We start from the raw sequence: 16876 nt of genomic DNA on the forward strand, positions 1-16876 counted from the left end.
TTGTCTTAGTGACACAAAAATGAATTATATTGACAATAGTTTTAAATATTTGTATCTCTGGAGTTGTTCCTGATGTGTTAAAATATGTTTTACTTTGTATTGCTGTCAGTCATTACTGGTCATTTTATATTTTATATTATGTAATACTATATTGTTCAGTGTCATGATATTCCTTGTTTCATTATCAAATCATTAATAATGACATATTTTAGATACAATGAATACAGTATAAGCATCATGTTGTAAATAAGCTCAAAGGTAGACAATAAAAAGACAAATAAATGGATTATTTTGTTAATTTACATTGAATCATCACTACATCCATTCAGCTTGTTTCTTGTATTTCTGCCCATTGGACACATGAGGGGGGCATTGAACCACATAACTATGAGTGGCTAGGGGCGCGCACACACACACACACACACACACACACACACACACACACACACACACACACACACACACACACACACACACACACACACACACACACATACTTACATGTCTAGATCTTGCCAGATTCTTTCCCAGTAGTTCAGACATTGTATGGGTGTGTTCTGGTTACTTGTGGATGCCTGTGTGTGATAGGGGTATGTTGCTCCCTAGACCATTGAAGGAGCTATCAAATTTAAGTTGTCAAACAGATTTTCTAGGTGGCAAAAGATCTGGACTATTTCTACTTTGATCTCATTTCTTGTATTTCTTTGAGAATGGTTTGTCCTCCTAATGGTGTCTGGAGCTCTACCCCTCTGCCCTATCAGATGCTCAGAAGTCCATCCAGCTCGCCCCTGATTGGCCAAAGGGATACTTCCTCAAGGGGAGTGCACTGATGGGGTTAAAGGTCAGTGTCTGAGCTCTCTACTGTGAAAATGGAAATTGCTGTGTGTGTGTGTGTGTGTGTGTGTGTGTGTCTGTCGGTGAAACCTGACTCTCAATCTCTTCGCCCTCTCCCCACTTATCTTATGTCCCCTCTCTCCCATCCTCTCTCTCTCCCTCCCCTCTACCCCCCCCACTCATGTGTCCCATCCCTCCCCTTTTCTCTTTCCAGCTGTATGGTGAAGCAGAAAGGGCCATGGAGCAGGTGATAAAGCTGGATCAGGACTGAGATGAGTCCTCCACTGAGGTCTTCAACTGCAAGGTCCTGAAGCTCTGTGAGGGGAGACAGGGTTGAAATCTGACTCTCAATCTCTTCGCCCTCTCGGAACCCAGTGGTGGATCTTATCCCTCTCGGAACTCCAGTGGTGGACCTCTCCTCCCTCTCAGGACTCCAGTGGTGGACCTCTCCTCCCCTCCCCTCAGGACTCCAGTGGTGGACCTCTCCTCCCCTCAGGACTCTACTGGGTGAGTATGTTTAAGTCTGGTTATCATACCTGGGTTGTTAGTGCGACTCTAGACCATGCTAGCTCACTGAGCTAAAGTCTAGGCATTAGCCCTGAGAGCTAAAATTAATCTCCAGGTCTCAGACAAGGTTATCTCATTATTACAGACCAGTTTGGTTCACTGAGACCAACTCCACTCTGTTGTTTGGTTATTCCACATCTAAATTATGCATGATTTAATATGAGTATACATACCTATGTTTATAGATTCTATAGACAGTCCCAAATAGAACCATATTCCTATATAGTACACTACTTTCAACCGGAGCCCTATGGGCCATTTAGAACCGTAATGTGTTGTTATAAGGTTGCTTTAATGGATTTATTCTGACCATGGTCCTTCCCTCCCTCTACTCTCATCCTCAGGTCCCCCTGTCCCTCTCACTGGGTGGGGAACGTCACCATGGACCTCACTGGGAAACACATATGGGACCTCTTCAAAATGTATGACCACCACACCCATCTGTTTTAGTTCTGTGTCTGCATCTCTAACTACATATTATTAGTCATTTAACAGCCGCTCTTACCCAGAGTGACGTACAGGAGAAAGTAGGGTTAAGTGCCTTGCTCAAGTGCAGTTTTTTTCACCTATTTGGCTCAGGGATTTGAAACAGCAACCTTTCTGTTATTGGCCCAACACTCATAACCACTAGGCTACCTGCATATCCACTGCTTGGTTTCTCTTGCTGTGAGTTTCTTTGTTTCTGACATGGTGTGATAACCATCAAGTAACATAACATTAACACTTTAAATGGTTCACTCAAAATGGCTGCCGGTCCCCCATTCTAATACTATGACATTTATCTCTGTCTGCTGAGTTGGAATGAGAATCATCATTATTGTACATTCAAATTCAATGTCCTTTACTGTAGGTGTGGGGAGATGGAGTATCATTGTTCAGCATGAGAGATTCTGTGCCTTTGTCAACATCAAGAATGCCAACATGGCCGCTGTCACCTTAGAGAGGCTCCAGGTGAGTGGTGGGATGAAACATAATGCTGTCACCTAAATGGCTTCAACTAGTGGTGGATGAAACATAATGCTGTCACCTTGGAGAGGCTCCAGGTGAGTGGTGGGATGAAACATAATGCTGTCACCTTTCCAGGTGAGAGTTTGAAACATAATGCTGTCACCTTGGGAGGCTCCAGCTATTGGATGAAACATAATGCTGTCACCTTTTGGGACAACGAGTGGTGGGATGAAACATAATGCTGTCACCTTGGAGAGGCTCCAGGTGAGTGGATGAAACATAATGCTGTCACCTTGGAAGGCTCCAGGCTGGTGGTGGGATTGCTTTGCAGCTGTCAGTTATCCACTGAGTTGGGATCAAACCACTCATTGTCACCTTGAGGCTCCAAGGTTGTGGTGGGATGAAACATAATGCTGTCACCTTGGAGAGGCTCCAGGTGATGAGATGAAACATAATTTCACCTAGAATTTCTCTCATATGACAAGGATGAAACATAGATGCTGTCACCTTGGAGAGGCTCAGGTGAGTATGTGGGATGAAACATAATGCTGTCACCTTGGAGAGGCTTTTGAAGGCTCCAGGTATGATGAAACATTGACATCATTTGAGGCTCCAGGTGAGTTTTATCATAATGCTGTCACCTTGAGGCTCCAGGTGAGTGGGGATGAAACATAATGCTGTCACCTTGGCAGCACCAGGTAAGGTGCTTGAAACATAATGCTGTCACCTTGGAGAGGCTCCAGGTAGATTTTGTGGTGGGATGTCCCCATGAATGCAGAACACTGAGCCAATCACAGGTGAGAGGTGGGATGAAACATTATGTCACCTTGGAGAGGCTCCAGGTCAGTGGTTTCCGCTGGCTGTCACCCAGGCACCACTGAGTGGTGGGATGAAACATAATGCTGTCACCTGAAGGCACCTGCAGTTTGGATGAAACATAATGCTCACCTTGAGAGGCTCCAGGTGAGTGGTGGGATGATTGTCATGGAGAGGCTCCAGGTTTATTAACTCAATGATTCACCTTTACAATGTTTGTAAACATAATGCTGTCACCTTTGAGACATAGTGGTAATGAAAATAACACGCCAAAAGTGGTGGGATGCAACATTGCTTCAGTTAAACAGGTGGGGCTGGGATGAAACATAATGCTGACTAAATGCCTTCAACTATGTGAGATGTGTCACCATTAACTTAATCTTTAGGAGTTTGTACTTTTGGGAAAATGCTATTGGTTCCATTGTACTTTTGGGACTATGCTTAAAGTCCAGATTTGTCCATCGGACTGCCAGAGGCTGGTTATTGCTTTGCAGCGCTTGCAGTTATCCACTGATTCCTTTCAAACCACTCATAGTTGAATTTGTGATTTCCAACTTGTTGTGTAATGTTCATGTCCATTGTCTGCTTTAGCTAAGATTTTGAAGTATGATGTTGGCATTGTCAAATCAAAGGTAGATATAACTTGATTTGATGCCATTTTATCTGTGGCCATGACTTTGAGCCATTACCTGGATGGGCACCGGACTAACAGTTCTTGTGCTGAAGTTGCTTCCAGAGACAGTTTAGAACTCAGTAGTGAGTGTTGCAACCGAGGACAGACAATTGTTACGCACTACACGGTTCAGCACACGGCCTGTTCTGTGAACTTGTGTAGCCTATGACTTCGAGGAGAGCTGTTGTTGCTCCTATTCATTTCCACTTCACAATAACAGCATTTACAGTTGACCGGAGCAGCTCTAGCACTGAAGAAATTTGATAAACTGACTTGTTGTCAAGGTGACATTCTTTGACGGTGCCATGTTGAAAGTCACTGAGCTCTTCAGTAAAGCCATTCTACTCCCAATGTTTGTTAACAGAGATGGCATGGCCGTGTGCTCGATTTTCCATATGTCAGCTAAGTAGAACCCCCAAACGGCTTAGACTTTTAGAGGTTCAGAAACCCAGTGTCAGAGGGAGCAATGTTCAGTACCTAAACACACAAATCAAATCTAATTGTATTTGTCACATGCGCCTTAATACAACAGGTGTAGACCTTACTGTGAAATGATTACTGACAAGCGCTTAACTAACAATGCTTTTTATGGAAGAAAATATTTTTGTATTATAAAAATGCAAAAGATATATGTATAAAAAAATCACACAAAAAAATATCAATAATGAAGCAATAACCAATTACATGAAATACTATTCATGGTCATTTTCCAAAAACACACAATAGGACAATAATCCCAGACAGAAAGACAGACTTAGTTATATGGATGTCAGGGTTCACTTTGGGTCCGTTGTTCTGAAGATCAGTGAGCTGAAGACATCTCTTTCACACAAGAACACACTGGAAATACAGAGCAGCTTGCCTTGGCCTTGGCATAATGACAGCTCACTGTTGTCTGTTGTTTCTAGCTAGCTAGCTAACTACGATAGCTAAAAGTTAGGTAACTAACTAGCTCACAAGCTAACTATGTGGTCTTGCTGTAATTCAGCGGCAGCACATCATATTGTTCACAATCCAGTACATTCAGAGTAGCTGTGTAATGCAGAGAAATGCTTGTTTATCACTGAATAACAGCCACTTCATGTAGCTAACAAGCTAGCTGAGCTCACTAGTTCACTCAATTCAAACACCAGTTCAATTTAACTCCCAATAACACAGTATTTTCACATGTGTGCCTGGTTTATTCTATATATATATTTACATTTTCAAATGTTATTTCATCTTAAATTGTGTATATTTTCATCGGACTAGTAGGGACATATGAGGCCTGGAAGCTGCAGTAATGTTGAGATGTCAGTAGGGAGAGCTCTAGTCTAGAACACTGGAACCAAAGATACTCCCCTTTCATCTGTTCTGGAACCTTCAGTACCAGCTGATGAGGAGATGGGAATGGGTCACATGTTGTCTCTTGTAAAACATGTAGGTCCACTCCTCATATAAAGAAATGTAACTACAGTATTCTGACTTTAGACCATTTTCTATTTAGATACAGTAACATCCCTTATGTGACATGCTGTTCCTGCATGTTAATGACCTGACTAGGCTTCTTTAAAATGTGTCAACCACAGAACTCACACTTAGGCTATGCCTGTTTCTACTAATACTTACAGTAAACTACTTCTTGTTTCCACACAGTGACAGTAAGTTGACTAACTGTTCAAGACCTCTCCCCTTCACTTCACTCTGTAAGTACACTTGATGATATCTTGAAATATAGTTTTAGTTTTTATGTTTTTAGCCAAACATCACATGACTTACTGTATCTTTGTACTTGTTGGTTTATTTTGAACTGTGTTTTGGTTGTCACATCAGGGCCTGTATTCATAAAGTGTCTCAGACGGTCCACATAATTATGATCTAAAAGGCTAAACTGATCCCAGATCAGCTCTCCTACTCTGATACACTTTGTGAATACTGACCCTGGACTGTGGTTTCATGTGTTTAGTTTAGTTTAATTTATTCATTTACATGTTTAAAACATGATCAGTAGAGTTTGACAGTAATACCCAGATCTCCATTAAATAGGGTCATGTTCACTGTCATAGTATAACAGGGTCAATGATAACTGTGTGTGTGTGTGTGTGTGTGTGTGTGTGTGTGTGTGTGTGTGTGTGTGTGTGTGTGTGTGTGTGTGTGTGTGTGTGTGTGTGTGTGTGTGTGTGTGTGTGTGTGTGTGTGTAATTGTTGTACATGTGGTTTCACATAGACTTGTACATGCTATTTTAAGAGCTCTGAGAGCAACAGATTGTTGTGGAGACATTTTGAAAATGGCCTAAAGAAAGAGTTAGTGGAGTAGTATTAACATGAGACACAGTGATGGTGGGTTGTGTTTAGGAGTAGTATTAACATGAGACACAGTGATGGTGGGTTGTGTTTAGGAGTAGTATTAACATGAGACACAGTGATGGTGGGTTGTGTTTAGGAGTAGTATTAACATGAGACACAGTGATGGTGGGTTGTGTTTAGGAGTAGTATTAACATGAGACACAGTGATGGTGGGTTGTGTTTAGGAGTAGTATTAACATGAGACACAGTGATGGTGGGTTGTGTTTAGGAGTAGTATTAACATGAGACACAGTGATGGTGGGTTGTGTTTAGGAGTAGTATTAACATGAGACAGTGATGGTGGGTTGTGTTTAGGAGTAGTATTAACATGAGACACAGTGATGGTGGGTTGTGTTTAGGAGTAGTATTAACATGAGACACAGTGATGGTGGGTTGTGTTTAGGAGTAGTATTAACATGAGACACAGTGATGGTGGGTTGTGTTTAGGAGTAGTATTAACATGAGACACAGTGATGGTGGGTTGTGTTTAGGAGTAGTATTAACATGAGACACAGTGATGGTGGGTTGTGTTTAGGAGTAGTATTAACATGAGACACAGTGATGGTGGGTTGTGTTTAGGAGTAGTATTAACATGAGACACAGTGATGGTGGGTTGTGTTTAGGAGTAGTATTAACATGAGACAGTGATGGTGGGTTGTGTTTAGGAGTAGTATTAACATGAGACACAGTGATGGTGGGTTGTGTTTAGGAGTAGTATTAACATGAGACAGTGATGGTGGGTTGTGTTTAGGAGTAGTATTAACATGAGACACAGTGAAGGTGGGTTGTGTTTAGGAGTAGTATTAACATGAGACAGTGATGGTGGGTTGTGTGTAGGAGTAGTATTAACATGAGACACAGTGATGGTGGGTTGTGTTTAGGAGTACTATTAACATGAGACACAGGGATAGTGGGTTGTGTTTAGGAGTAGTATTAACATGAGACAGTGATGGTGGGATGTGTTTAGGAGTAGTATTAACATGAGACACAGTGATGGTGGGTTGTGTTTAGGAGTAGTATTAACATGAGACACAGTGATGGTGGGTTGTGTTTAGGAGTAGTATTAACATGAGACACAGGGATAGTGGGTTGTGTTTAGGAGTAGTACTAACATGAGACACAGTGATTGTGGGTTGTGAGCTAGTTAGAGTAGTTGGTAGAGCACCTGCAGTGTAATGAGTTTGGTTCCCAGGACCACCCATACGTGAAATATTCTAAAAACAGTACAGGTCAAAGTAAAATAGATAATATGGACTGGATAACCAGGATAGTCACTGCTGTCCAGGAGATTCACCCTGTTGGCTAAATTGTCATGATCAGTGGTTTCAAGTTTGTATCCTTCAATTGTTTTACTAAGCTGATCATAGCGGAAAATAGAATATCTCTGTATTTGTAGCTGTGTAAACACATAGGAAATAGGCTCAGGATAACTCCTCCTGATGAAGTTGGGTGGCTGATATTCAGAGCTTAATTAGCCACATTGATTAGTCACAGGAATCAGGACCAATTAAGTTGATGAAACGGACAGTTTTTACAAACGGTGGACCTCCCAAATGGATGGGCAGTCATAGAATTCCATTGTGGTCCGACATGGTAGAAAACCTTCCCCCGTAAGAACAGGCTGACATGGTAGAAAACACCCCGTAAGAACAGGCCGACATGGTAGAAAACACCCCGTAAGAACAGGTCGACATGGTAGAAAACACCCCGTAAGAACAGGCCGACATGGTAGAAAACACCCCGTAAGAACAGGCCGACATGGTAGAAAACACCCCCGTAAGAACAGGCCGACATGGTAGAATACACCCCGTAAGAACAGGCCGACATGGTAGAAAACACCCCCGTAAGAACAGGTCGACATGGTAGAAAACACCCCGTAACAACAGGTCGACATGGTAGAAAACACCCCCGTAAGAACAGGCCGACATGGTAGAAAACACCCCCGTAAGAACAGGCTGACATCTTTTGGACATATTTTTTGGTCATGTCTGAACTGGCTTACCTCAGTAAGCACCGTCCAACACGGACACCTTTTGGATGTTTTTTTTTGGTGCATTCTGGACCTGCCCTGATTTCCACGTTCACGGACGTTGGTTTTTGGTCTGGTCCGGACCAAATCTGAACCAATCATAGACGTCGGTGTTTGGCCAGCTTTCATTTGGCCCAAACACAGACGTCCATAAATCACCTCTTTTCATCTTTCATTCAGAACCTAAAGTCAAACTAACTTCAACACCTTGGAAAAATAATTATTTTAAAACCACGACCTGGAGAGGAAACACCGGCGATCAACTTAACACTTTACAACTAAGCACACTGAAAATAAACAGGACTTCTGCAGAGTTGCACACACTGTGCACCAACCAACAGCTCCACACAGAGAGACAGAAGAGCTGTATTTCCTCCTTCCTGACTGCTGATGTGCTCTTAAAGTGGCAGCACACGGTGAAGGCTCTGTGCAGGATTTCACCACAACATTAAACTATATGTATAACAGGCTACATTAGAATATATATGGATAACAAGCTACATTAGACTATATACAGATAACAGGCTACATTAGACTATACATGGACAACAGACTACATTAGAATATATATGGATAACAGGCTACATTAGACTATATATGGATAACAGGCTACATTAGACTATATATGGATAACAGGCTACATTAGACTATATATGGATAACAGGCTACATTAGAATATATATGGATAACAGGCTACATTAGACTATATATGGATAACAGGCTACATTAGACTATATATGGATAACAGGCTACATTAGACTATATATGGATAACAGGCTACATTAGACTATATATGGATAACAGGCTACATTAGACTATATATGGATAACAGGCTACATTAGACTATATATGGACAACAGGCTACATTAGACTATATATGGATAACAGGTTACATTAGACTATATATGTATAACAGGCTACATTAGACTATATATGGATAACAGGCTACATTAGACTATGTATGGATAACAGGCTACATTAGACTATATATGGATAACAGGCTACATTAGACTATATATGGATAACAGGCTACATTAGAATATATATGGATAACAGGCTACATTAGACTATATATGTATAACAGGCTACATTAGACTATATATGGATAACAGGCTACATTAGACTATATATGGATAACAGGCTACATTAGACTATATATGTATAACAGGCTACATTAGACTATATATGGATAACAGGCTACATTAGACTATATATGGATAACAGGCTACATTAGACTATATATGGATAACAGGCTACATTAGACTATATATGGATAACAGGCTACATTAGACTATATATGGATAACGGGCTACATTAGACTATATATGGATAACAGGCTACATTAGAATATATATGGATAACAGGTTACATTAGTCTATATATGGATAACAGGCTACATTAGACTATATATGTATAACAGGCTACATTAGACTATATATGGATATCAGGCTACATTAGACTATACATGGATAACAGGCTACATTAGACTATACATGGATAACAGGCTACATTAGACTACATATGGAGAACAGGCTACATTAGACTATTGAGGAATAACAGGCTACATTAGACTATATATGGATATCAGGCTACATTAGACTATATATGTATAACAGGCTACATTAGACTATATATGTATAACAGGCTACATTAGTCTATATATGGATAACAGGCTACATTAGACTATACAGTATATGGACAGCAGCCGTCAATACTGCAGACTATGGTGATGATGATACTGATGTCTCTACTAACTAATGCTACTACCAGTACTGTATACAAGTGTAACATAATATGATAGTGGCATGTTGTACTACTACAGACATCAGTGTTTGTGTGATTAAATATGACCTAGTCAAGTGGTAGCCAGTGTTGTGTTTCAACATTCTGATGTATTGTCAGTTTGTAATGTTGTTATTAGCCCAACATTATTGAGGACATTATTATTAGGATGGTGCAGTAATGTTGAGATGCCAGTAGGAGGAGCTCTAGTCTAGAACACTGGAACCTTCAGGACCACTTTGATGCAGCTGATGAGGAGAGTAAATTGAATGTGTTTGTAGAATAGAATGAATGACATCATGGAACTGACCAAATGTAAATGGAACTTTGACCTGTTCTGGTCGTCATGCATGTTAATGTCTTAAAGAGGAAGAAAGGACTGTTCTGCATCAGCTACTTGTGTCCTGACTACATGAATATGTATCAACCACAGAACTGACACTTACTAGCAGTTGCCACACACTACTAGTAAGTTGACTCACTGTACAAGACCTCTCCCCTTCACTTCACTCTGTAGGTACTCTAGACAATATCTTGAAATATAGTTTTGGGTTATTTGTTTTTAGTCATAAGTCATATACTTGACGGTAATATATAATTTTACTTCTTGTTATGTTTTGAGCTGTGTTTTGGTTGTTACATCAGGGCCAGTATTCATAAAGTGTCTCAGTGTAGGAGTGTTGATCTACATAGAGATGAGATGATTAACCAGGGTAAGAAAAGACATGCAAAATAACAATTTAACACTGCAGTGTGTGTGTGTGTGTGTGTGTGTGTGTGTGTGTGTGTGTGTGTGTGTGTGTGTGTGTGTGTGTGTGTGTGTGTGTGTGTGTGTGTGTGTGTGTGTGTGTGTGTGTGTGTGTGCGGGGATTTGTACACTGCTAGACATGACCACCTTGTTAACCTGATAGCCAGCCAGGTGAGACAAGTATTCTCACCAACAGCACACATGCATAAACAATCTTGTGCAAAGGGACACCTTGTTAGCGCTGGGGAAAATGGCTGCCGTTTTATGGTATCTTAAAAACGTATTTGGGATAGGGGGCAGTATTCGGAAATTTTAATGAATGAGGTGCCCAAAGTAAACTGCCTGTTACTCAGGCCCAGAAACTAGGATATGCATGTACAGTGGGTGGAGAATAAGTATTTGATACACTGCCGATTTTGCAGGTTTTCCTACTTACAAAGCATGTAGAGGTCTGTAATTTTTATCAAAGGTACACTTCAACTGTGAGAGACAGAATCAAAAACAAAAATCAGGAAAATCACATTGTATGATTTATAAGTAATGAATTTACATTTTATTGCATGACATAAGTATTTGATCACCTACCAACCAGTAAGAATTCCATCTCTCACAGACCTGTTAGTTTTTCTTTAAGAAGCCCTCCTGTTCTCCACTCATTACCTGTATTAACTGCACCTGTTTGAACTTGTTACTTGTATAAAATATATCTGTCCACACACTCATTCAAACAGACTACAACCTCTCCACAATGGCCAAGACCAGAGAGTCTTGTGGTGGTGGGTTGTGTTTAGGAGTAGTACTAACATGAGACACAGTGATGGTGGGTTGTGTTTAGGAGTAGTATTAACATGAGACACTGTGATGGTGGGTTGTGTTTAGGAGTAGTACTAACATGAGACACAGTGATGGTGGGTTGTGTATTAACATGAGACACAGTGATGGAGGGTTGTGTTTAGGAGTAGTACTAACATGAGACACAGTGATGGAGGGTTGTGTTTAGGAGTAGTACTAACATGAGACACAGTGATGGTGGGTTGTGTTTAGGAGTAGTATTAACATGAGACACAGTGATGGTGGGTTGTGTTTAGGAGTAGTATTAACATGAGACACAGTTATGGTGGGTTGTGTTTAGGAGTAGTACTAACATGAGACACAGTGATGGAGGGTTGTGTTTAGGAGTAGTACTAACATGAGACACAGTTATGGTGGGTTGTGTTTAGGAGTAGTACTAACATGAGACACAGTGATGGAGGGTTGTGTTTAGGAGTAGTACTAACATGAGACACAGTGATGGTGGGTTGTGTGTAGGAGTAGTATTAACATGAGACACAGTGATGGAGGGTTGTGTTTAGGAGTAGTATTAACATGAGACACAGTGATGGTGGGTTGTGTTTAGGAGTAGTATTAACATGAGACAGTGAAGGTGGTTCTGGCTTTGTTGGTATAGATCACACTCAACATCACTCTCCTCTTTACCTTCCTGTCCTAGATTGACCTATTACAGGCCTCCTGAATCATGTCAGAGTACTTTACACAGAAATCCTATGAAATTACTAGTTATTAGATCTAATAAGTAATTTTATGCTTCTTTACAAGGACATGATAAGCACTTTATATGCACTTTACAGTATCTCGATGTCACGAATCCCGCCGAAGATGGTGACTCTTCCTATTCAGGCGGCGCTCGGCGGTCGTTGTCGCCGGCCTATTAGCTGCCATCGATTCCCTTTCCTTTTGTTTCTGTTAATTGGGTCTAATTGGGTACACCTGTTTTGAGTAAGTTTTGTTTCTAGGCTATTTAAGGGCACTAGGCTCGCTGGGTGTTGTGTGGGCTTGTTCTCTGTTTATTTGGTGTTGGTGTATTAGTGTGATCTCTATTTTTCCGGACAGTTTTAGTCCTGTGTATTTTGGACGGGTTGTTTCATGCGTCCTTGTGTTTTGCATGTCCATGTCTCCGCTGTCGTTGGAATAAAAGATCCACGTACGGAATTACCTGCTCTCTGCGCTTGACTCCTCCACTCACCATTCATAGAAGTCGTAACACTGTACAGCATGCTACATTAAACTATATGTATAACAGGCTACATTAAACTATATGTATAACAGGCTACGCTAGACCATATATGGAAACAGGCTACATTAGTCTATATATGTATAACAGGCTACATTAGACTATATATGTATAACAGGCTACATTCGACTGTATATGGAGAACAGGCTACATTAGACTATATATGGATAACAGGCTACATTAGACTATATATGGATAACAGGCTACACTAGACTATATGGGTAACAGGCTACATTAGACTATATATGGTAACAGGCTACATTAGACCATTTATGGAAACAGTCTACACCAGACCATATATGGGAACAGGCTACATTAGACTATATATGGATAACAGGCTACATTAGACTATATATGGATAACAGGCTACACTAGACTATATGGGTAACAGGCTACATTAGACTATATATGGTAACAGGCTACATTAGACCATTTATGGAAACAGTCTACACCAGACCATATATGGGAACAGGCTACATTAGACTATATATGGATAACAGGCTACATTAGACTGTATATGGATAACAGGCTACATTAGACTATATATGGTAACAGGCTACACTAGACTATACATGCATAACAGGCTACACCAGACCATATATGGGAACAGGCTACATTAGTCTATATATGGATAACAGGCTACTTTAGACTATATATGGATAACAGGCTACACTAGACTATATATGGATAACAGGCTACATTAGACTATATATGGTAACAGGCTACATTAGACTATATATGGAAACAGGCTACATTAGACTATATATGGAAAACAGGCTTCATTAGACTATATATGGAAACATGCTACATTAAACTGTAAATGGAAACAGGCTACATTATTCTATATATGGATAACAGGCTACATTAGACTATATATGTATAACAGGCTACATTAGACTATATATGGATAACAGGCTACATTAGACTATATATGGATAACAGGCTACATTAGACTATAAAGTATATAGACAGCAGCAGTCAATCCAGCAGACTCTGGTGATGATGATACAGATGTCTATGCTAGGTAATGATACTACCAGTACTCTACACAAGGGTCAACAGTGTAACATATGATAGTGGCATGTTGTAATACTACAGACATCAGTGTTTGTTTCCTTAATTGTTACTTTGTCAAAGAGCCAGTGTTGTGTTTCACCATTTTATCTGATGTATTGTCAGTTTGTAATGTTGTTATTAGCCCAACATTATTATTAGGATGCTGCAGTAATGTTGAGATGCCAGTAGGTGGAGCTCTTACTCTAGAACCTTCAGTACCACTTTGATGCAGCTGATGAGTAGTGACAGTCATGTGTGTATAAATGGAATGGGTTCTAATTGAATGACATCATTGAACTTTGACCTGTATTTACAGAACTCAGAAGGGCAAGAAAACACAGTAAATTGTTAACGTTATAAATAGTTTATCAACACATTGTTTACATGTCTAACGAACACGATGGGAGACAGAGAGCTGGTTTCAAGCGCAAGGCGCAGCAGGTGTTTCTTTAAAGGACCACAGGAGGAGGCAGGAAGCTGGGTCCAGGGGCAGGCAGAAGGTCATAAACATTACATCACCTAGAACACCCAGACCAACACCAGAGAACATCACATCACCTAGAACACCCAGACCAACACCAGAGAACATCACATCACCTAGAGCACCCAGACCAACACCAGAGAACATCAGATCACCTAGAACACCCATACCAACACCAGAGAACATCACATCACCTAGAACACCCATACCAACACCAGAGAACATCACATCACCTAGAACACCCATACCAACACCAGAGAACATCAGATCACCTAGAGCACCCAGACCAACACCAGAGAACATCACATCACCTAGAACACCCAGACCAACACCAGAGAACATCACATCACCTAGAACACCCAGACCAACACCAGAGAACATCACATCACCTAGAACACCCAGACCAACACCAGAGAACATATATCACCTAGAACACCCAGACCAACACCACATCACCTAGAACACCCAGACCAACACCAGAGAACATCACATCACCTAGAGCACCCAGACCAACACCAGAGAACATCAGATCACCTAGAGCACCCAGACCAACACCAGAGAACATCACATCACCTAGAACACCCAGACCAACACCAGAGAACATATATCACCTAGACCAACACCACATCACCTAGAACACCCAGACCAACACATCACCTAGAACACCCAGACCAACACCAGAGAACATCACATCACCTAGAACACCCAGACCAACACCAGAGAACATATATCACCTAGAACACCCAGACCAACACCACATCACCTAGAGCACCCAGACCAACACCAGAGAACATCACATCACCTAGAACACCCAGACCAACACCAGAGAACATCACATCACCTAGAACACCTAGACCAACACCAGAGAACATCACATCACCTAGAACACCCAGACCAACACCAGAGAACATCAGATCACCTAGAGCACCCAGACCAACACCAGAGAACATCACATCACCTAGAACACCCAGACCAACACCAGAGAACATCACATCACCTAGAACACCCAGACCAACACCAGAGAACATCAGATCACCTAGAGCACCCAGACCAACACCAGAGAACATCACCTAAAACACCCAGACCATAAAGGCAACAGTACAGGCAGGGAAAGGCTAGTAACGTAGTCTGGGAGAACAGGCAAGAGGTTGATAACAGGACATCCGATAGGCTAAGGAACATGCATGGAATAGACAAAAGCATCGTTAGTGAGGAAGGCAAACACTATCATACACAGGTGGACTAAATACGGGAAAGTAGTGTCACAAAACAAACAATACCTCACAATGAGGAGGTGCAAAGAACTGAACTAAATAGTGTGTGATAATGACATACAGGTGTGTGAACAGGTGATCAGAATTCAGGTGATTGGGATCTGGAGAGTGAGCTGCATTCAGGGGATCAATGTGTTTGAGAGTGTGGGCTGGAAAGTGTGCAGTATTTTTCGCAATTTCTATTGAAATACAGACACAGCCCTATTCTGACGTACTGGTCTGGTCATGATGCATGTTAATGTCGTAAAGAGGAAGGAAAAGGACAGTTCTGATTGAGCTACTTGTGTTCTGACAACTTTATAATGTGTCAACACTTCTTGTTTTCACCTCTCCCCTTCACTTCACTCTGTAAGTACGCTTGACAATATCTTGAAATATAGTTTTTGGTTATTAGTCATATACATATACTAGCATTTTAATTATTGTTATGTTTTGAGCTGTGTTTTGGTTGTCACATCAGGGCCAGTATTCAGAAGGTGTCTCCCCGGTGTGGTTGAGTGTGTGTGTGTGTGTGTGAATGACACAGTGGATTTATCTGAGGGCCCTTCAGGACCAGACTGATAGGGAGGAGGGTTGACATCTATACTGATACTACATACTACAGATGTGTGTGTGTGTGTGTGTGTGTGTGTGTGTGTGTGTGTGTGTGTGTGTGTGTGTGTGTGTGTGTGTGTGTGTGTGTGTGTGTGTGTGTGTGTGTGTGTGTGTGTGTGTGTGTGTGTGTGTGTGTGTGTGTGTGTGTGTGTGTGTGTGAGTCACTTGCTACTTATCCTCACAGCTTGAGGATAGGTGCTATCATTGAACCTGGTGGTCAGTCTTTAGGCTGCTGTACAGCTTGATGGACCGTAGAGGATTGAACATTTATCCTCCTATATTTGGGGTTCTGAGAATAAAGCAGCTTCAGAACAATCAATGTAGAAATATGTGTTTACAGTTCTACAGACCTGGTCAATAAGTGATTGTTGTTGATGATGATGAATGTAGTTATTCACCAGCTATAGAGTGAGTTGTTGTTTATGTTTCTAAGACTGCAAGGTGGGAGATGCAACAATGGCTTTGAGAACAGCAGGAAGTGTGTTGGTGGTCTTTCTCTGGTCTGTGACAGGTATGGTCCCTTTCATAATGTTTTATTTGCCCTGTGTTTCAATTTACAGACATTTCTAACATGTCAAGAATCATAATGTTATTCTGTTCTGTTTGGCATATCTACTTCACTTTATATAGTTGTCATTCACTCCTCATTGAGAGATGCTTGTCTGTGGTTTCCATTCA

At 41.1% G+C, this 16876-nt stretch overlaps 1 protein-coding gene and 1 long non-coding RNA gene across 2 annotated transcripts in view; both read left to right on the forward strand.

Moving 5' to 3' along the window:
* The first annotated feature begins 628 nt into the window (after positions 1-628).
* Positions 629-1299, forward strand: LOC121843817. The gene is made up of 3 exons (XR_006081755.1): positions 629-841; positions 1049-1138; positions 1240-1299. It is a non-coding gene; the product is annotated as an uncharacterized LOC121843817 (long non-coding RNA).
* Positions 1300-2251: 952 nt separating this feature from the next.
* Positions 2252-16876, forward strand: part of LOC121843816 — a 34136-nt gene continuing 19511 nt past the window's right edge. The window contains exons 1-3 of the mRNA XM_042313662.1: positions 2252-2352; positions 5474-5523; positions 16632-16709. Coding sequence (XP_042169596.1) covers positions 16655-16709 — 55 coding nt within the window. The 5' untranslated portion in view covers positions 2252-2352; positions 5474-5523; positions 16632-16654. The remainder of the gene's footprint in view (positions 2353-5473; positions 5524-16631; positions 16710-16876) is intronic.

The sequence above is a fragment of the Oncorhynchus tshawytscha genome, unplaced genomic scaffold (genome assembly GCF_018296145.1).
Source record: "Oncorhynchus tshawytscha isolate Ot180627B unplaced genomic scaffold, Otsh_v2.0 Un_contig_2575_pilon_pilon, whole genome shotgun sequence".
NCBI classification, from domain to species: domain Eukaryota; kingdom Metazoa; phylum Chordata; class Actinopteri; order Salmoniformes; family Salmonidae; genus Oncorhynchus; species Oncorhynchus tshawytscha.